Source organism: Salmo trutta, chromosome 28, assembly GCF_901001165.1.
Source record: "Salmo trutta chromosome 28, fSalTru1.1, whole genome shotgun sequence".
NCBI lineage: Eukaryota > Metazoa > Chordata > Actinopteri > Salmoniformes > Salmonidae > Salmo > Salmo trutta.
The window spans coordinates 13,399,401-13,420,010 of record NC_042984.1 but is presented as its reverse complement, the minus strand read 5'-3'; the positions used below and the strand labels follow the sequence as shown (position 1 = coordinate 13,420,010).

At 44.7% G+C, this 20,610-nt stretch overlaps 1 protein-coding gene and 1 long non-coding RNA gene across 9 annotated transcripts; one reads left to right on the top strand and one right to left on the bottom strand.

Moving 5' to 3' along the window:
- Window positions 1-892: 892 nt before the first annotated feature.
- Window positions 893-19,613, top strand: LOC115165518 (sentrin-specific protease 1). Of its 8 annotated transcripts, XM_029718697.1 has the most exons (17): window positions 893-1,512; window positions 1,930-1,994; window positions 2,123-2,346; window positions 2,614-2,698; window positions 2,824-3,019; window positions 3,265-3,415; window positions 3,667-3,785; window positions 8,761-9,041; window positions 9,235-9,298; window positions 9,396-9,434; window positions 9,641-9,725; window positions 9,945-10,088; window positions 10,634-10,765; window positions 16,122-16,325; window positions 16,543-16,707; window positions 16,816-16,911; window positions 17,608-19,613. In XM_029718697.1, exons 1-17 carry the CDS (start codon window positions 1,370-1,372, stop codon window positions 17,668-17,670), a joined length of 2,256 nt encoding a protein of 751 aa, XP_029574557.1. In that variant the 5' UTR covers window positions 893-1,369; the 3' UTR covers window positions 17,671-19,613. The 8 variants fall into 8 exon arrangements, 5 of the variants coding, with proteins under 5 accessions (XP_029574557.1, XP_029574558.1, XP_029574561.1 ...); XR_003870187.1 differs by lacking the exons at window positions 16,122-16,325; window positions 16,543-16,707; window positions 16,816-16,911; window positions 17,608-19,613 and adding exons at window positions 10,917-10,974; window positions 11,082-11,460; window positions 11,733-12,238; XR_003870186.1 differs by lacking the exons at window positions 16,122-16,325; window positions 16,543-16,707; window positions 16,816-16,911; window positions 17,608-19,613 and adding exons at window positions 10,917-10,974; window positions 11,082-11,197; window positions 11,247-11,683.
- Window positions 10,695-11,495, bottom strand: LOC115165520 (uncharacterized). Its single transcript, XR_003870189.1, has 3 exons — window positions 11,449-11,495; window positions 10,803-10,869; window positions 10,695-10,744 (listed from the first exon to the last, which is right to left on the bottom strand). It is a non-coding gene; the product is annotated as an uncharacterized LOC115165520 (long non-coding RNA).
- Window positions 19,614-20,610: the final 997 nt, after the last annotated feature.

Here is a 20,610-nt window from a genome sequence, read left to right as displayed (position 1 = left end):
CCCCTAAGGGCAAACCAGATGAGATGGTGTATCGCTGCAGAATGGTTGGTTTTTCACAGCAATTCGACCATGAAGGCCTGATTCACGCAGTCTCCTCTGAACAGTTGATGTTGAGATGTGTCTGTTACTTGAACTCTGTGAAGCATTTATTTGGGCTGCAATCTGAGGTGCAGTTAACTTTTACCAAATAGGGTTATCTTCTGTATACCACCCCTACCTTGTCACAACACAACTGATTGGCTCAAACGCATTAAGAAGGAAATAAATTCCACAAATTAACTTTTTACAAGGCACACCTGTTAATTGAAATGTATTTCAAGTGACTACCTCATGAAGCTGGCTGAGGTAGAATATAGAAAATAGTAAAAAATTAAGAAAAACCCTGGAATTAGTAGGTGTGTCCAAACTTTGACTGGTACTGTATCTTCTTATATAACACCCTGGATGGTTCATATGTGTATGAAATTTGTGGCCTTGGAATAGTCTTATCTGAACAAATTGTAATGAATTTGCAGGTGTAAATATGCGTCTCTTGGCTAAGTGCATTGAGTGTTATTCCATATGAATGTGTTAGGAAAATAATTTGTATTTACAATTATTGCTGTACATAATACAGATGCATTTATTAGAACGATAATGTGAATGTTTATTGCTTTTACCTCTAAAATAAAAAATAAAAAATGGACTCACTAATTTTCTAGTTTTTTTTGTATCTCAGACACTAATACAACAGAAAAAATCCGTGTAGAATATAATATGCTTGTCGAGATCTGTGAACATCGTCAAAGTAGCGCCAGAAAAAAAGCCCTCCAATCCGCCAATCACGTTTCAGAATACTTTAATCTACTCGAGTTGCTCATCCAATGAAAACGTTTCATGGTAGAACTTCGAGCTCAGCCATGTTGTGGTTTTGAATGAGGAAGAAGCGGGAGAGGTTATCGTTTAGTGAGTTTATACACCGTATTTTTGTATTTGAAATATTACATTGGGTTATTTTTTGGGCCCTTGGTTATTTAAGAAACATCAATTGCATTGTAGAATGTGGTACTAGTGATTAAACTCAGTCAAGTGCGGATTAAAATCCTAGTAGCGAAAGCCACATACAACCAGTTTGTTAGCTAGCTAGTTTAGCTAACCAGCTTTCAAGCTTGTTAGCTGTGCGAGTTAAATAACTAACTCATTTCAAGGGGAGGAAGTTAACCTGATTAGTAGTGTTGGTCAGCTAACTAACTAGCTACGGTTTACTTGCCCCGGCCGAATGACGTTGGTTGGCTTTATGTGCTTTTGGCTGCGCTGGCAGGCAGGTTGGAAGCAACCATAGCGATACCTTTTTTCGCGGGCGGGAGGTTTTAAACTTCTCTAGCTAAACATGTTCAATACATTTTACGAATGGATTGGAACGGGCTTCGCTAATCTCCGCTACGGAGTGCCAGCTCCCGACCAACAGGATAACGTTGATACACACGGAATACAACAACGGCGTCCGATCAGGAGAAAAAGACCTATCGACTGGTAAGTTAAGGTTAATATTAGCTACAATAGCTAACTATCTGTTATTATATTTGTTGTGTAGTAAGTTAGTTAGATCATTTAGCTTAGTTTCAGTTGGTGGTGACAAGGGATGACCAGTCAGCTTGTTTTATGACATAACTAGTTGTCTGTTAGTTATGTGTGAGTTGTAAATTTGCTGTCTAGTTCATTAGAATTTGTGATGAGATGCTAACATGTATGGCACACATGTGTAAGTGGGTTGTTGAGCAATCAAACTTGCTTACTCAACAACCCCTATGTATGGAGTGGATTGTAACAGGTCGCTGTCTAAAGGGAATGTAGTTAACTAGCTATGAGAGTTCTAATGACAATACCCGCTATCACTGACTGGGTCTCTGGCTTATTCTCATTTTGAATGTTTTCCCCTTTTTCTCAAAGTTTGGAGGACGGAGAGGCCGTTGACCATGATGACCAAGCCATAGCAGTGAAGAAATTCCGGATGGGTAAGCTTTGCTGTAGCCTTGGTCATGCAGTCATAGGCATATATCTTGTTGTCAAACATGTTCTTGGCACTGTGTATACTGTGATCTATAAACAAACCATGGCTCCCTGGCATTTATGTCTATTACAGGGGATCTTGTTGATACGGTAAAGACTGCGGCTGAAGGGGTGAAGAGCCATAGCGCCAATGTGGCTTCGTGGGTACGGAACAGTATGACCCCTACCTTGAGGAACATACTGCCTGCTTCCCCTGGCCCTCTAGAAGAACACCCAGGGGAAGAGCCTCCAGAAGAGCCCCAACTGGAGCCCTCAACCTTTGCACCCCCTCCCTCAACTGTCTGGGAAGAAACTGAGGTATTGGGGCTCTGTTTCAGGGCCCATAATTAGCAAAGCATCTCGGAGTAGGGTGTGCTGATCTTGGATCGGCTTTGACTTTTAAGTCATAATAAATACGAGGGGGGACCTGATCCTAGATCAGCACGCCTTCTCTTAAGATACTTTTTTAATATGGGCCTAGTAGTAGATTTCTACGCATTCATTACTCCAGTTTACTGCAGTCCAGAACTTTGTTATATTCATATTGAACATTAATATCCTGTGTTTTTATGGTGGTGTTTTCAGGTCCTCGAGGTGAGGAACTCTACTCCTCTGGATGGGACGGTTGTTGCTCCCTCAACAACTCTGGAATGGAAAAGCTCTAAATCAGGCAAGACTATTGTACATTTTCTAAACTCATTCTAAGAATGTCTTTGCCGGCTGGAAATGTCAGTAATGTCGCTATGGAAATGGAACAGTTGTTTGACACTCTTTTTCCTCCTTTCTTCACTGCAGAGTCCTTTAGAATTGAGAAGTCGATGAAGGAATCGACGGTCTGCAGACGGCAAGTTTGCATGGCTCTTAAACATCGTGAAGCGCCCAAAACAAATGGGCACTCTGTCAGTCAGCCTCCTTCCTCCAGCAGCACCTCTAAGCCATGTCCCTCTCCCCACCCAGGAAGGACCCACTTCAGAACACCTACATCAAATAGGTATGCTCATATTGTCAATAGATATAGACCTTCATTTCTCACTGATGAAAAAAGTAAATCTGCTATTAATTAATCAAGCATTGTGCAGGTGCTTGAAAACCTCAAATTAGATTGATTTTGAACCATACCATTTCAAGGTTGTGAAAGTGTTTGATTTTCAAAAAATGCTTAAAAGTGCTTTATTTTCTGTGCGTGATAGTGCTTCATTCACAATAATTTAATTCTCTATCTCCGTCTGTCCGCAGACGGTTTACCTCAGCAGGGTTGGGTACAGGAAGCGGCTCCATCACCAGCATGTATGAGAAGACCTTCCCTATCCGCGTGGTGCAGAGTCCTTCACATGGCAGCTCCTCCTACCGCCTCCTCAAAGCCAGGGCTCGCTGCACTGCACAAGAGGTCAGATACCACCTACCAGTATTTTTATGGATCCCACTCGCTGCACCGTTTGCTGAACTTTTGCTATTGGGCTGTTTTGGATGAACTTTGTTATACTACTATTATTCTGCTTTGTAAACCAAGATAAACCTGGATAGATACAATATAATAACTTTTCCCCAGAGGGAAGTTTGGTTAAAACGTAATGTTGCATCTTTTCCATATCAAAGCCTCATTTATAATATAGTGTTGGGTCCTCTGGGTGTCTCCAGTCTGTCCGTGAGGAGGAGAAGGAGGTGTACAGACAGCTACTGGCCATGGTCTCAGGTGGACAGTCCTCCTTGTGTCACAGCGGCAGCTCCCAGGGCTTTCCGCGCTCACACAGGGACTTGTGAGTACAACAACCACAAAGCCAATACTACAGTCCTCTCACTTCCCCAGTCTACACAGACAATTCAAATCCAATGTTTAGTGGTCACATATACACATATTTAACAGATGATGTTGTGGGTGTAGTGAAATGCTTGTGTTCCTAGCTCCAACAGTGCAGTAATATCTCACAACGATATACAAATCTAAAAGTAAAATAATAGAATTAAGAAATATATAAATATTAGGACGAGCAATGTCGGAGTGGCATATTCTAAAATACAGTAGAAATAGAATACAGTATATACATATGAGATGAGTAAAGCAGTATGTAAACATTAGTGGCCAGTGTTCCATGTATATGGGGCACCAGCGTCTAAGGTGCAGGGTTGAGTAACTGGGTGGTAGCCAGCTAGTGATGGCTATTTAACAGTCTGAGGACTTGAGATGGATGCTGTTTTTCAGTATCTCAGTCCCAGCTTTGATGCACCTGTACTTCATTCAAATATTTTTTATTGAATACACACAAGAATGGTGTATAGGTATAAAAGACAAGTATGCGGTTCTTATCTAAACATGAAAGATCAGACAGAAACAACAAGACCCAGAGTTCTAGGTACAAAACAAGACATACAGAACAAGGACAGGTAGAAGGGAACCCCCCCCCCCCCCCCCCCCAACTGCTCGGGTGCCCAAAGGTAGATTAAAATATTACAAGTGAGAGTGCGTTAAAATGTACAAATTCACAGCGCCGACTGGTCCAAGTAAGAGGAAAGGCTGCCAGATTTGATCAAATGTTGATCATGTATTGTTCAGAATATATATTTCTAAGTGTACAGTGTTTGCCAATTTGCTGAGCCATAATTTGGTAGAGGGAGCTTCCCTCCTTTTCCAAAACAACAACAACAAATTTTTTTGCCGAAATGAGACTGTAAGAGATGAGTTGTTTTTGGGGTTTGGTTAATCCGTTTAGGGAATCAGACACTCCCAGGATTATCAGAAGTGGGTCTGGGTCTATTGAAGTCTCCAGAACTTCAGAGAGGATCCTAAAAATTCCACACCAATACCCATACAAGTTAGAGCATAGGGCAAAGCAGTGGAGTAGTGTACCCTGCTCAGCCTGGCATTTATCACACATAGGGGATGCACCAGGAAATATCCTATGCAGTTTGGTTTTGGAATAGTGTAATCTGTAATACCTTGAATTGTATGAGACGATGTCTGGAGTTAATGGAGCAGGTGTGGATATACACCAAGCTATCTTCCCAGTCTGCCACCAAAATATCAGTCCCTAGTTCTTCCTCCCATTTTGCCTTAATGGCATCTGTAGAAGGTGCGCTAACAGATTGAAAATCGTCATATAGACGAGATATCAGTTTGTCTGAGGTGGGGCATATTTTTATGCATCCATCAAACATGGAAGGTTTAGCATTCCCAAATGTTGGGAGGTGTTTTCTAACAGTCTCTAATCTGTAGGTATCTGAAAAAAGTTACTTCTGGGAAGATTATAAGTTTCCTTCAGCAACTCAAAGGAGGCAAAGGTCCCTTCTAAATATAGATCCCCTATGGTATTTATCCCCAACTCTCCCCATCGCTCAAAGGTGTTATCAATGTTAGCGGGGGCAAAGGAGGGATTCCTCGCAACAGGGAGCATGAATGATATTGGTCTAAGATCAAAGTGGACTTAAATTTGCTTCCAGATTCGGACTGCTATGTATAATAGGATTGTTACTATAAAGTGACATCTGCAGATTGACAGGCGACAAAATCACGCTCCATACTAAGCCAGCTGGATGACGGAAGGATACACCTGTACTGACCTCGCCTTCTGGATGATAGCGGGGTGAACAGGCAGTGGCTCGGGTGGTTGTTGTCCTTGATGATCTTTTTGGCCTTCCTGTGACATCGGGTGCTGTAGGTTTCCTGGAGGGCAGGCAGTGTGCCCCGGTGATGTGTTGGGCAGACTGCACCACTCTCTGGACAGCTCTGCGATTGCGGGCGGTGCAGTTGCTGTACCAGTCTGTGATACAGTCCGACAGGATGCTCTCAATGGTGCATTTGTAAGAGTTTGTGAGGGTCTTAGGGGCCAAGCCAAATTTCTTCAGCCTCGTGAAGTTGAAGAGGAGCTGTTGTGCCTTCTTCACCACACTCTGTGTGGGTGGACCATTTCAGATCGTCAGTGATGTGTACGCCGAGGAACTTGAAACTTTCCACCTTCTCCACTGCGGTCCCGTCGATGTGCATAGGGGGGTGCTCCCTCTGCTGTTTCCTGAAGTCCACGATCATCTCCTTCATTTTCTTGATGTTGAGGGAGACGTTATTTTCCTGACACCACTCCGCCAGGGCCCTCACCTCCCTGTAGGCTGTCTCGTCATTGTTGGTAATCAAATTAAATTGTATTGGTCACATACACATGGTTAGCAGATGTTAATGCGAGTGTAGCGAAATGCTTGTGCTTCTAGTTCTGACCATGCAGTAATATCTAACCAGTAATCTAACAATTTCACAACAACTACCTAATACACACAAGTGTGAAGGAATTAATAAGAATATGTACATATAAATATATGGATGAGCGATGGCCGAACTGCATAGGCAAGATGCAGTAGATGGTATAGAGTACAGTATATACATATGAGATGAGTAATGTATGTAAACATTATATAAAGTGGCTAGTGATACATTTATTACATCCAATTTTTTATTATTAAAGTGGCTAGAGATTGAGTCAGTATGTTGGCAGCAGCCACTCAATGTTAGTGATGGCTGTTTAACGTCTGATGGCCTTGAGATAGAAGCTGTTTTTCAGTCTCTCAGTCCCCGCTTTGATGCACCTGTACTGACCTCGCCTTCTGGATGATAGAGGTGTGAACAGGCAGTGGCTCGGGTGGTTGTTGTCCTTCATGATCTTTTTGGCCTTACTGTGACATCGGGTGGTGTAGGTGTCCTGGAGGGCAGGTAGTTTGCCCCCGGTGATATGTTGTGCAGACTTCACTACCCTCTGGAGAGCCTTGTGGTTGTGGGCGGAGCAGTTGCCGTACCAGGCGGTGATACAGCCCGACAGGATGCTCTCGATTGTGCATCTGTAAAAGTTTGTGTGTTTTTGGTGACAAGCCAAATTTCTTCAGCCTCCTGAGATTGAAGAGGCACTGTTGCGCCTTCTTCACCACACTGTCTGTGTGCGTGGACAATTTCAGTTTGTCGGTGATATGTACACCAAGGAACTTAAAACTTTCCACCTTCTCCACTGCTGTCCCGTCGATGTGGATAGGGGGGTGCTCCCTCTACTGTTTCCTGAAGTCCACGATCATCTCCTTTGTTTTGTTGAGGTAGAGTGAGAGGTTGTTTTCCTAACACCACACTCCGAGGGCCCTCGCCTCCTCCCTGTAGGCCGTCTCGTTGTTGTTGGTAATCAAGCCTACCACTGTAGTGTCGTCTGCAAACTTGATTGAGTTGGAGGCGTGCATGGCCACGCAGTCATGGCTGAACAGGGAGTACAGGAGAGGGCTGAGAACGCACTCTGCTATGGCCTGTTTGTGTCTGCAAACTTGATGATTTGAGTTGGGGTGTGTGTGGCCACGCAGTTGTGGGTGAACAGGGAGTACAGGAGGGGGCTGAGTATGCACACTTGTGGGGCCCCAGTGTTGAGGATCTGCGAAGTGGAGATGTTTCCTACCTTTACTACCTGGGGGTGGCCTGTCAAGAAGTCCAGGACCCAGTTGCATAGGGTGGGGTTCAGACTCAGGGCCCCGAACTTGATGATGAGCTTGGAGGGTACTATGGTGTAAAATGCTGAGCTATAGTCAATGAACAGCATTCTTACATAGGTATTCCTCTTGTCCAGGTGGGATAGGCAGTGTGCAGTGCAATAGCGATTGCATCGTCTTGTGGATATATTGGGGCGGTAAGCAAATTGAAGTGGGTCTAGGGTGTCAGGTAGGGTGAAGGTGATATGATCCTTGACTAGCCTCTCAAAGCACTTCATGATGACCAGAAGTGAGTGCTATGGGGCGATAGTAATTTAGTTCAGTTACCTTTGCTTTCTTGGGTACAGGAACAATGGTGGACATCTTGAAGCAAGTGGGTACAGCAGACTGGTATAGGGAGAGATTGAATATGTCTGTAAACACACCAGCTTGCTGGTCTGTGCATGCTCTGAGGACGCAGCTAGCAATACCGTCTGGGCCGGCAGCCTTGTGAGGGTTAATGCTTAACTGTCTTACTCACGTCAGCCACGGAGAACAAGAGCCCACAGTCTTCTGGGGCTCTTGTTCTCCGGGCCGCGTCGATGGTGTCGTGTTATGCTCAAAGTGGGCGAGGAAGGTGTTTAGCAAGACATTGGTGTCCGTGACATGGCTGGTTTTCCCTTTGTAGTCCATGATAGTCTGTAGACCTTGCCACATGTCTTGTGACTGAGCTGTTGAATTGCGACTCCACTTTGTCTCTGTACTGAAGTTTTGCCATTGTTTGTATTCAGCCATATTGTGATTGCCATTGTTTGTATTCAACCATATTCCCAGTCACCTTGCTATGGTTAAATGCGGTGGTTCGAGCTTCCAGTTTTGCGCGAATGCTGCCATCTATCGACTGTTTCTGGTTTGGGCAGGTTTTAATAGTCCCAGTGGGATCCACATCCCCTATACACTTCCTGATGAACTCAGTCTCCATGTCCGTGTTTACATCAATGTTATTATCCGAGGCTACCCGGAACATATCCCAGTCCGCATGATCAAAACTATCTTGAAGAATGGATTCCGATTGGTCAGACCAGCGTTGAATAGACAGCACGGTTATTTCCTGTTTGAGTTTCTTTAGTGATGCTCAATGACATGTACTGGCAAGTTGATGCAAGTGCACATGTTTTCTACTTCTCCTTGGGGTTTCTAATCCTACATTTAGTCCATACATTTTAGTGTACTGGTGCTCCATTCTAGTATTCTCCTCCCCTTTCTCTTAGTTCTGACCTGCGTCCGTCTCTTGCCCTCAATCACTCTCAGCACCAGCTTCCTGAATACCAGCAGACGTCTGCTCCAGTGTTCGTCCCCTGCCGGGTCAGGAGATGCCTCACGGGTCCCCAGTGGACCACCAAGCCCCCGTCCAGAGTCCAGCCAGGGGTACAGCAACGTCCCCAGCCCAGGGGAGGGCTCCTCCAGTGGGGCAGGGAACCAGCCATGGGCCTCTGACTCAGACCTCAGCCCCAGAGGACCAGAGCCAGTACAGTCTGCCCCTTCCTCAGTTAGCATACTGGACACCTCTTCTCAGGACTCACAATCATCAGGTAATACATGAGACAATCATTTTTCAATTCCTCCAAGGTGATTCAATTGATATAAACTTAATTCATCCCTTTCAATTGCTCGTAGGGAATGAATAAGGTTTATTGAATTGATGGTTGGATGCTGTAGAACCAACCTGTTTGTCTCCCCTCCCCATCATGTAGTTGTGGTCACCTCTTGTCTTGTTCTGTACAGCTCATGATGGGGACTCCGTAATCATTGTGAAAGAGCAGAAGGGCAAAAAGCCAGACAGTTCAAGGTAAGCATTTTGAATAGTTTGTTTTTGTTTCTGTTGTGGGTGTTTTGTTATGTGCTTTGTTGTCCCCATCTAACCTGGTTACTTTCTGTCTCTGCAGTGTACCATGCTACCAAGCTGAGCTCTGGATCAAAGAATTGTAAGTCCCCTGATTCCTTACACTCATGATTGGTACTGTTTTTGTTTCTTGGTAGATTCATAGTTAGCTGTATATTGCCATGCGCCGGTGCATACTAGATGCTACGCAGAAATAAAAATGAAACCCTCTTCTAACCCATTACAGAAGTCCTTTCCTCAAGTCAATTTGTGTGTGTGTGTGTGTGTGTGTGTGTGTGTGTTTCCCAGGGCTAGCATGTACGACTTCCGTGCCCGGGAGAGACGGAGGCAGATAGAGGGGCAGGAGGCCCTAGCTGCTCAGCTGCTGCGACAGGTACTTACTCTGTCCTCCTCATTGGTGTGATGTCAGCCGTCATTTCAATACATAGTCCTACACATACCTCAGCCGTGGTCCACAGAAATAAGTTCTCCCTATAGGCTTTATTCATCATAGCATAAGAATATGAAATGAGATGCTCTTTTATCCCTCTGAAATTAACCTTCACCTCTGTGGCGGTAGCTCTGAACCTAACCCTCTTCTGCTGTGGTCCAGCGTATATCAGAAGACAGCCAGCTGGGCCACAGGGCCGTGGAGCTGCATGTTAGAGTCCCTCTGGAGAAGGAGGTTCCTCTGGCTCCCTTCATAGAGGAACCCAAACCCACAGAGGAGAAACCAGAGTTCCCCGAGCTCACTGAGGTACATTCACTGTTTTTAGTTTTGTCTATTGTGAGAAAGAGCATTGGCAATAAAATGAATTATTGTTATTTTATTGTTAAGTACATTGAGGTGTTTTTAAATGCAGTTTAAATAAGTTAAATTGATTTGATCACTGTGCGCATCAGGAATGTACATAATAATAATAATAATAATAATAATAATAATAATAATAATAGATTGGATTTATATAGCACTTTCCTACCAACTGAGGTTTTTATCTAAGTTAACTAGGCAAGTCAGTTAAGAACAAATTCTTATTTACAATGACGGCCAAACCCGGACGACACTGGGCCAATTGTGCGCCGCCCTATGGGTTTCCCCTTCATGGCGGGATGTGATACAGCCTGGATACTGGTACTCAAAGCTCTTTACATAGTAGGGGAAAACTCACCTCACCCACCACAGTGACCATTTCTGTGCCAGAACGCTCACCACACATCAGCTATCAGGTGGAGAGGTGAGGAGTGATGTATGCCATTTAGCCTTTAGCTGAGCCGTCTTGTTTGTGTGTCCGTGCCATCCAGGATATGGAGGGGGAGGTGGGCCAGGCGCTGACGGTAGGCAGCCAGGACGAGGTGCTGAGTGAAGGCTTCAGACTCACCATCACACGCAAAGATCTCCAGACACTCAGCCACCTCAACTGGCTCAACGATGAGGTGAGAGCTCATCACACTGCTTCTGTCACTCAGCCACCTCAACTGGCTCAACGATGAGGTGAGAGCTCATCACACTGCTTCTGTCACTCAGCCACCTCAACTGGCTCAACGACGAGGTGAGAGCTCATCACTCAACTGGCTCAACGATGAGGTGAGAGCTCATCACACTGCTTCTGTCACTCAGCCACCTCAACTGGCTCAACGACGAGGTGAGAGCTCATCACACTGCTTCTGTCACTCAGCCACCTCAACGATGAGGTGAGAGCTCAACACACTGCTTCTGTCACTCAGCCACCTCAACTGGCTCAACGATGAGGTGAGAGCTCATCACACTGCTTCTGTCACTCAGCCACCTCAACTGGCTCAACGATGAGGTGAGAGCTCAACACACTGCTTCTGTCACTCAGCCACCTCAACTGGCTCAACGACGAGGTGAGAGCACGTCACACTGCTTCTGTCACTCAGCCACCTCAACGATGAGGTGAGAGCTCATCACACTGCTTCTGTCACTCAGCCACCTCAACTGGCTCAACGATGAGGTGAGAGCTCAACACACTGCTTCTGTCACTCAGCCACCTCAACGATGAGGTGAGAGCTCATCACACTGCTTCTGTCACTCAGCCACCTCAACTGGCTCAACGACGAGGTGAGAGCTCATCACACTGCTTCTGTCACTCAGCCACCTCAACGATGAGGTGAGAGCTCATCACACTGCTTCTGTCACTCAGCCACCTCAACGACGAGGTGATAGCTCATCACACTGCTTCTGTCACTCAGCCACCTCAACTGGCTCAACGATGAGGTGAGAGCTCATCACACTGCTTCTGTCACTCAGCCACCTCAACTGGCTCAACGATGAGGTGAGAGCTCATCACACTGCTTCTGTCACTCAGCCACCTCAACTGGCTCAACGACGAAGTGAGAGCTCATCACACTGCTTCTGTCACTCAGCCACCTCAACGATGAGGTGAGAGCTCAACACACTGCTTCTGTTTGTCATGCTGCTGCCTGCTCATTTTTCTGTGCCTACTATGAGTTGTTTTTATTTAGTGGGTGAGAGTGACAACTGAGTGTACAGGACAGGTGTCTATAGTGTACAGGACAGGTGTCTATAGTGTACAGGACAGGTGTCTGTAGTGTACAGGACAGGTGTCTGTAGTGTACAGGACAGGTGTCTGTAGTGTACTGGACAGGTGTCTGTAGTGTACTGGACAGGTGTCTGTAGTGTACTGGACAGGTGTCTGTAGTGTACTGGACAGGTGTCTGTAGTGTACTGGACAGGTGTCTGTAGTGTACTGGACAGGTGTCTGTAGTGTATTGGACAGGTGTGTATAGTAGAGGTCGGCCGATTCTGATTTTTCAACGCCGATTATTGGAGGAACAAAAAAGCCAATATCAATTAATCCACCAATTTATTATTATTTTGTGTATGTATGCATACAGTTGAAGTCGGAAGTTTACACCTTAGCCAAATACATTTAAACTCAGTTTTTCACAATTCCTGACATTTAATCCTAGTAAAAAGTCCCTGTCTTAGGTCAGTTAGGATCACCACTTTATTTTAAGAATGTTTAATGTCAGAATAATAGTAGAGAGTGATTTATTTCAGCTTTTATTTCTTTCATCACATTCCCCGTGGGTCAGAAGTTTACATGCACTCAATTAGTATTTGGTAGCATTGTCTTTTAAATTGTTTAACTTGGGTCAAATGTTTCGGTAGCCTTCCACAAGCCTCCCACATTAATTTGGGTGAATTTTGGCCCATTCCTCCTGACAGCTGGCGTAACTGAGTCAGGTTTGTAGGCCTCCTTGCTCGCACACGCTTTTTCAGTTCTGTCCACAAATTGTCTATGGGATTGAGGTCAGGGCTTTGTGATGGCCACTCCAATACCTTGACTTTGTTGCCATTTTGCCACATCTTTGGAAGTATGCTTGGGGTCGTTGTCCATTTGGAAGACCCATTTGCGACCAAGCTTTAACTTCCTGACTGATGTCTTGAGATGTTGCTTCAATATATCCACATAATTTACCTCCCTCATGATGCCATCTATTTTGTGAAGTGCACCAGTCCCTCCTGCAGCAAAGCACCCCCACAACATTCTGCTGCCAGGGTTGGGATGGTGTTCTTCAGCTTGAAAGCCTCCCCCTTTTTCCTCCAAACATAACGATGGTCATTATGGCCAAACAGTTCTATTTTTGCTTCATCAGATCAGAGCACATTTCTCCAAAAAGTACGGTCTTTGTCCCCATGTGCAGTTGCAAACCGTAGTCTGGCTTTTTTATGGTGGTTTTGGAGCAGTTGCTTCTTCCTTGCTGAGCGGCCTTTCAGGTTATGTCGATATAGAACTTGTTTTACTGTCGATATAGATAATTTTGTACCTGTTTCCTCCAGCATCTTCACAAGGTCATTTGCTGTTGTTCTGGGATTGATTTGCGCTTTTCACACCAAAGTACGTTCATCTCTAGGAGACAGAACGCGTCTCCTTCCTGAGCGGTATGACGGCTGTGTGGTCCCATGGTGTTTATACTTGCGCACTATTGTTTGTACAGATGAACGTGGTACCTTCAGGCATTTGGAAATTACGCCCAAGGATGAACCAGACTTGAGGTCTTCAAAAAAAACTTGGCTGATTTTCTTTTGATTTTCCCATGATGTCAAGCAAAGAGGCACTGAGTTTGAAGGTAGGCCTTGAATTGGTACACCACAGGTACACCTCCAATTGACTCAAATGAGTCAATTTTCTGGAATTTTCCAAGTTGTTTAAAGGCACAGTCAACTTAGTGTATGTAAACTTCTGACCCACTGGAATTGTGATACAGTGAAATATAAGTGAAACAATTGTTGGAAAAATTACTTGTCATGCACAAAGTAGATGTCCTAACTGACTTGCCAAAACTATAGTTTGTTAACAAGAAATTTGTGGAGTGGTTGAAAAATGAGTTTTAATGACTACAACCTAAGTGTATATAAACTTCTGACTTCAACTGTATGTGTAATAACAATTACAACAATAATGAAGGAACAATGTACACTTTTTATTTTAACTTAATACATAAGATCGATTTAGTCTCAAATAAATAATGAAACATGTTCAATTTGGTTTAAATAATGCAAAAACAAAGTGTTGGAGAAGAAAGTAAAAGTGCAATATGTGCCATGTAAAAAAGCTAACGTTTAAGTTCCTTGCTCAGAACATATGAAAGCTGGTGGTTCAATATTCTCAGTTAAGAAGTTTTAGGTTGTAGTTATTATAGGAATTATGACGCGTCGACTATTTCTCTCTATACCATTTGTATTTTTTTTATACCTTTGACTGTTGGATGTTCTAATAGGAACTTTAGTATTGCCAGCCTAATCTCAGGAGTTGATAGGCTTGAAGTCATAAACAGCGCTGTGATCAAGCATTGCTAAGAGCTGCTGGCAAACACAGTAAAGTTTGAATGGATGCTTACGAGCCTGCTGCTGCCTACCACCGCTCAGTCAGACTGCTCTATCAAATGTCAAATCATAGACATAATTATAATATAATAAACACAGAAATACGAGCCTTTGGTCATTAATATGGTCAAATCCGGAAACTATCATTTTGTGCACTGGACAGGATATGTGCAGTAGCGCTCTGGACAGGATATGTGCAGTAGTGTTCTGGACAGGATATGTGCAGTAGTGTTCTGGACAGGATATGTGCAGTAGTGTACTGGACAGGATATGTGCAGTAGTGCACTGGACAGGATATGTGCAGTAGTGCACTGGACAGGATATGTGCAGTAGTGCACTGGACAGGATATGTGCAGTAGCGTACTGGACAGGATATGTGCAGTAGCGCACTGGACAGGATATGTGCAGTAGCGCACTGGACAGGATATGTGCAGTAGTGTTCTGGACAGGATATGTGCAGTAGCGCACTGGACAGGATATGTGCAGTAGTGCACTGGACAGGATATGTGCAGTAGTGCACTGGACAGGATATGTGCAGTAGTGCACTGGACAGGATATGTGCAGTAGTGCACTGGACAGGATATGTGCAGTAGCGCACTGGACAGGATATGTGCAGTAGCGCACTGGACAGGATATGTGCAGTAGCGCACTGGACAGGATATGTGCAGTAGCGTACTGGACAGGATATGTGCAGTAGCGTACTGGACAGGATATGTGCAGTAGCGCACTGGACAGGATATGTGCAGTAGCGCACTGGACAGGATATGTGCAGTAGCGCACTGGACAGGATATGTGCAGTAGCGTACTGGATAGGATATGTGCAGTAGCGTACTGGACAGGATATGTGCAGTAGCGTACTGGACAGGATATGTGCAGTAGCGTACTGGACAGGATATGTGCAGTAGCGTACTGGACAGGATATGTGCAGTAGCGTACTGGACAGGATATGTGCAGTAGCGTACTGGACAGGATATGTGCAGTAGCGTACTGGACAGGATATGTGCAGTAGCGCACTGGACAGGATATGTGCAGTAGCGCACTGGACAGGATATGTGCAGTAGCGCACTGGACAGGATATGTGCAGTAGCGCACTGGACAGGATATGTGCAGTAGCGCACTGGACAGGATATGTGCAGTAGCGCACTGGACAGGATATGTGCAGTAGCGCACTGGACAGGATATGTGCAGTAGCGCACTGGACAGGATATGATATGTGCAGTAGCGCACTGGACAGGATATGTGCAGTAGCGCACTGGACAGGATATGTGCAGTAGCGCACTGGACAGGATATGTGCAGTAGCGCTCTGGACAGGATATGTGCAGTAGCGCTCTGGACAGGATATGTGCAGTAGCGCTCTGGACAGGATATGTGCAGTAGCGCTCTGGACAGGATATGTGCAGTAGCGCTCTGGACAGGATATGTGCAGTAGCGCTCTGGACAGGATATGTGCAGTAGCGCTCTGGACAGGATATGTGCAGTAGCGCTCTGGACAGGATATGTGCAGTAGCGCTCTGGACAGGATATGTGCAGTAGCGCTCTGGACAGGATATGTGCAGTAGCGCTCTGGACAGGATATGTGCAGTAGCGCTCTGGACAGGATATGTGCAGTAGCGTTCTGGACAGGATATGTGCAGTAGCGTACTGGACAGGATATGTGCAGTAGTGTTCTGCACAGGATATGTGCAGTAGCGTTCTGGACAGGATATGTGCAGTAGCGTACTGCACAGGATATGTGCAGTAGCGTACTGCACAGGATATGTGCAGTAGCGTACTGGACAGGATATGTGCAGTAGCGTACTGGACAGGATATGTGCAGTAGCGTACTGGACAGGATATGTGCAGTAGTGTACGTAGTAGCGTTCTGGACAGGATATGTTGTATTTTCTTCATCCGTTGCCTCTCCTTTTACTCCGCAGGTGATCAACTTCTACATGAACCTGCTGGTGGAGCGCAGTAAGGATCCCAGCCTGCCGACGGTCCACACCTTCAACACCTTCTTCTTCCCAAAGCTACGCAGCGCAGGCTACTCTGCCGTACGCCGCTGGACCAAAAAGATGGACATCTTCTCAATGGACGTCATACTGGTGCCTGTCCACCTGGGGGTGCACTGGTGCCTCTCTGTGAGTACTGAACAGCAGCCCTGTTATAACTAACTAATATACTGCAACTCTCCTCCAGTCAGCAATGCCTGGTTCCATCTAAAGAGCCGAGCTGTACTGGGCGGGCCTGGAACCTTTCTGGAAAGGACATTGTCAAAACAAAATATCCGAGTCAGGACAATGCGGTTTAGTTCGGCCCTGTAGTGTCATGTTTATATTAACATCCTTCTCTTCTCAGGTAGTGGATCTCCGTAAGAAGAGTATCACGTACTTTGATTCAATGGGAGGGAACAATGACGAAGCCTGCAGGATACTGCTGCAATACCTGCAGCAGGAAAGCAAGGACAAGAAGGGCAAAGACCTGGATACCGCAGAATGGACTCTGCAGAGCAAGAAACGCAATGTGAGTGTTATATATCTAACAGGGATCTCTGTCAACTCAACATTCGTTAACACATCACTGATGATGTTGCCATCTTAACGTTTATCTCCAAAATATTTCTCCCATTAGGAGATTCCTCAGCAGATGAATGGAAATGACTGTGGAATGTTCACATGTAAATATGCAGAGTACGTCACCAAAGACAAGCCAATCACATTCACACAAGTAAGTACTGTAAAACGTGAATAAATATCCCGGGAGTTTATGATTCAAGCACCAAGCTGCCCCTGTGTGTGTTGGAGACAGGCTTGTATTGGAGGCCAGTGTTTAATACAGTCTGAGGTGTGAAAAGCCCGGGTCACCCTGTTATGATTCAAGCACCAAGCTGCCCCTGTGTGTGTTGGAGACAGGCTTGTATTGGAGGCCAGTGTTTAATACAGTCTGAGGTGTGCAAAGCCCGGGTCACCCTGTTATGATTCTGTTTTCTCACTCATTTAATGTTCTATCACCAATAGCCCTGTTTGATATTCAGAACTCGGGTTGCATATGGAATGCGCTGCATCTGTTTCAAACGGGATGAATTGATTAGTCATTTTCACTGGTTACATGGACAGACTTGTGTTTTGACAAGCAGGGATCAATAATTTAGCGTGAGGTAGGTTCTGTGAAATTCTACTGGAGCAGACTGGCCTAAAGCGGGCACGCATCATTTTACACCCGGCGCTTGTAAGAGACTGCTGTTTATTTGATCAAATGTGACGCGATGGCCGGTCACTATATGAGACCGCGACCTGTTGGAGACTCTGGGTTTAATGGAAGTGTTATGGTAAGCATGAGCAGTCCTGCCAGTACAGGAAATGTCCTGCAATCCAATGACTTGACTATGAGTAACTCAGTATTTCCCTTCCCTCCAATTGGCAGAAACACATGCCCTACTTCAGGCGACGCATGGTCTGGGAGATATTGAATCGGAAACTGTTGTGATGAAATCGTGGAGAGATTTTTGAACTGATTGCTAAAGGGGAGGTGTCTGCAATGATGATGGAGCCGAAGACACTGTGGCTGTTAAACTGGAGGAGGATTCAGCTGGTCTGCTCCTGGACGGGAAAGAGACTCAGAACAGCGACCTATGACCTTATCAGGTGGAGCTCTGAGGTCCCCACACACAAGTCCATTCCGGTGGAGGATCTGACTCTATCTCTAAGGGTTTGATAATTTGGTCTTGAGCTTGAAAGGAGGAATGGAATAGAAAAGCAAAGCACTACCTCATCTCAGTGTTTTATGTTGTGGTCCACTGTCACAAGTTGGGAGGTCTCGGGTGCATTTTGTGTATCACCCAGCAGAGTTTGAATTGGTGTTTTCAATAACAAATCAGTCCCATCAGAACTTCTGTCTAGTGAAGTTGGACCAACCAGTATTTTGTCACTGATATTTTTGTAAACTACTTAAGTACAGCTCAAAGAAAGTTTGTTGTGATCTGACGCTGACACCTTATTTTTCTATAGTCTATGGTTAAGACCCATACCTGGTTCAATCAGAACACTATGGTTAAGACCCATACCTGGTTCAATCAGAACACTATGGTTAAGACCCATACCTGGTTCAATCAGAACACTATGGTTAAGACCCATACCTGGTTCAATCAGAACACTATGGTTAAGACCCATACCTGGTTCAATCAGAACACTATGGTTAAGACCCATACCTGGTTCAATCAGAACACTATGGTTAAGACCCATACCTGGTTCAATCAGAACACTATGGTTAAGACCCACACCTGGTTCAATCAGAACACTATGGTTAAGACCCATACCTGGTTCAATCAGAACACTATGGTTAAGACCCACACCTGGTTCAATCAGAACACTATGGTTAAGACCCACACCTGGTTCAATCAGAACACTATGGTTAAGACCCATACCTGGTTCAATCAGAACACTATGGTTAAGACCCATACCTGGTTCAATCAGAACACTATGGTTAAGACCCATACCTGGTTCAATCAGAACACTATGGTTAAGACCCATACCTGGTTCAATCAGAACACTATGGTTAAGACCCATACCTGGTTCAATCAGAACACTATGGTTAAGACCCATACCTGGTTCAATCAGAACACTATGGTTAAGACCCATACCTGGTTCAATCAGAACACTATGGTTAAGACCCATACCTGGTTCAATCAGAACACTATGGTTAAGACCCACACCTGGTTCAATCAGAGAACAGATGCGGTGACATTCATTGATTTATATCTGGACACCCACATTTGATTTTAGCTAAATTGAAAATATGCAACTGATTACGGTACGTGTACCATTACCTCAGAGTATAATTTGTAAAGGGGTTGCTATTGTATTGTACTTTTTTTAGTTTACCTTTATTTAACTAGGCAAGTTAAGAACACATTTTTATTTACAATGACGGACGATGCTGGGCCAAATTGTGCGCCGCCCTATGGGACTCCTAATCACAGCCGGATGTGATACAGCCTGGATTTGAACCAGGCTGTCTAGTGACGACGCAAGCACTGAGATGTTGTGCATTGTGCCACTTGGGAGCCCCATACTTGAGGTGACACTAATATCTTCATTGGTAATTGGACCCCAAAACAGATAAGCTGCAGTGATGCTTCCTTGATCAAGAGACCTATAGTTCCAAGACTTAAATTGTAACTTGAAGTTTAGTCTATTTTGTTGAAATAAGCAAAGCAAAAAAAAACAGTTTAGGGCTTTTGTCAGGATATTTTCAACATTGTACATACAATTTCTTGGATAATGTATTTAATATACATTTTGTACCTTTTTTTCTTATTTTGTATCTCGATCAATCTTTTTTTGAAATAAATCAAGTTGTGTATATGCCTCTGTTTGGAAAGGTGTACTGTACATGAACACACAAAGTAATAAAAGGCACATGGGAAAAAACATGTTTTTATTTTAAAAAAGCACCAAGTTCAAAAACATCAAACCAAAAAAACCTCTTAACTGTTTATCTAGAACAGGACAATTAAGACCTGCTAGTGTGGCACATGAGAAAATTGGAGAAAAGTGAATAAAAGGACAATCACTAGAACCCACTTCTCTGCAAACCTTCAAATCCTAAATTGCCAGCAAGATGTTTCAAGTGGACTCATGTAAATCACCTGTCACTCATTCCACGGAGGGCCGAGAATCTGCGGGTTTTTCACTCTTCCAACTTGATTGATGAATTAAGGTCAGTGATTAGTAAGTAACTCCCCTCACCTGGTTGTCATTTGGAAAGTATTCAGACCCCTACCCTTTTTCCACAATAGATTTTTTTCCTCGTTAATCTACACACAATACCCCATAATGACAGGTTTTTAGACATTTCTGAAAATGTATTTACAAAAGTATTCAGACCCTTTACTCAGTACTTTGTTAAAGCACCTTTTGGAAGTGATTACAGCCTCAAGTCTTCTTGGGTATTACGCTACAAGCTTGGCACATCTGTATTTGGGGAGTTTCTCCCATTCTTTGCAGATCCTCTCAAGCTCTGTTAGGTTGGATGGGGAGTATTGCTGCGCAGCTATTTTCAGGTCTCTCCAGATGTTCAAGTCCGGGCTCTGGCTGGGCCACTCAAGGACATTCAGAGACTTGTCCCAAAGCCACTCCTGTGTTGTCTTGGCTGTGTGCTTAGGGTCATTGTCCTGTAGGAAGGTGAACATTCGCCCCAGTCTGAGGTCCTGAGCAGGTTTTCATCAAGGATCTCTGTACTTTGCTCCGTTCATATTTCCCTCGATCCTGACTAGTCTCCCAGTCCCTGCTGCTGAAAAACATCCCCACAGCATGATGCTGCCACCACCATGCTTCACCGTAGGGATGGTGCCAGGTTTCCTCCAGGCATGACTCTTGGCATTCAGGCCAAAGAGTTCAATCTTGGTTTCATCAGACCAGAGAATAT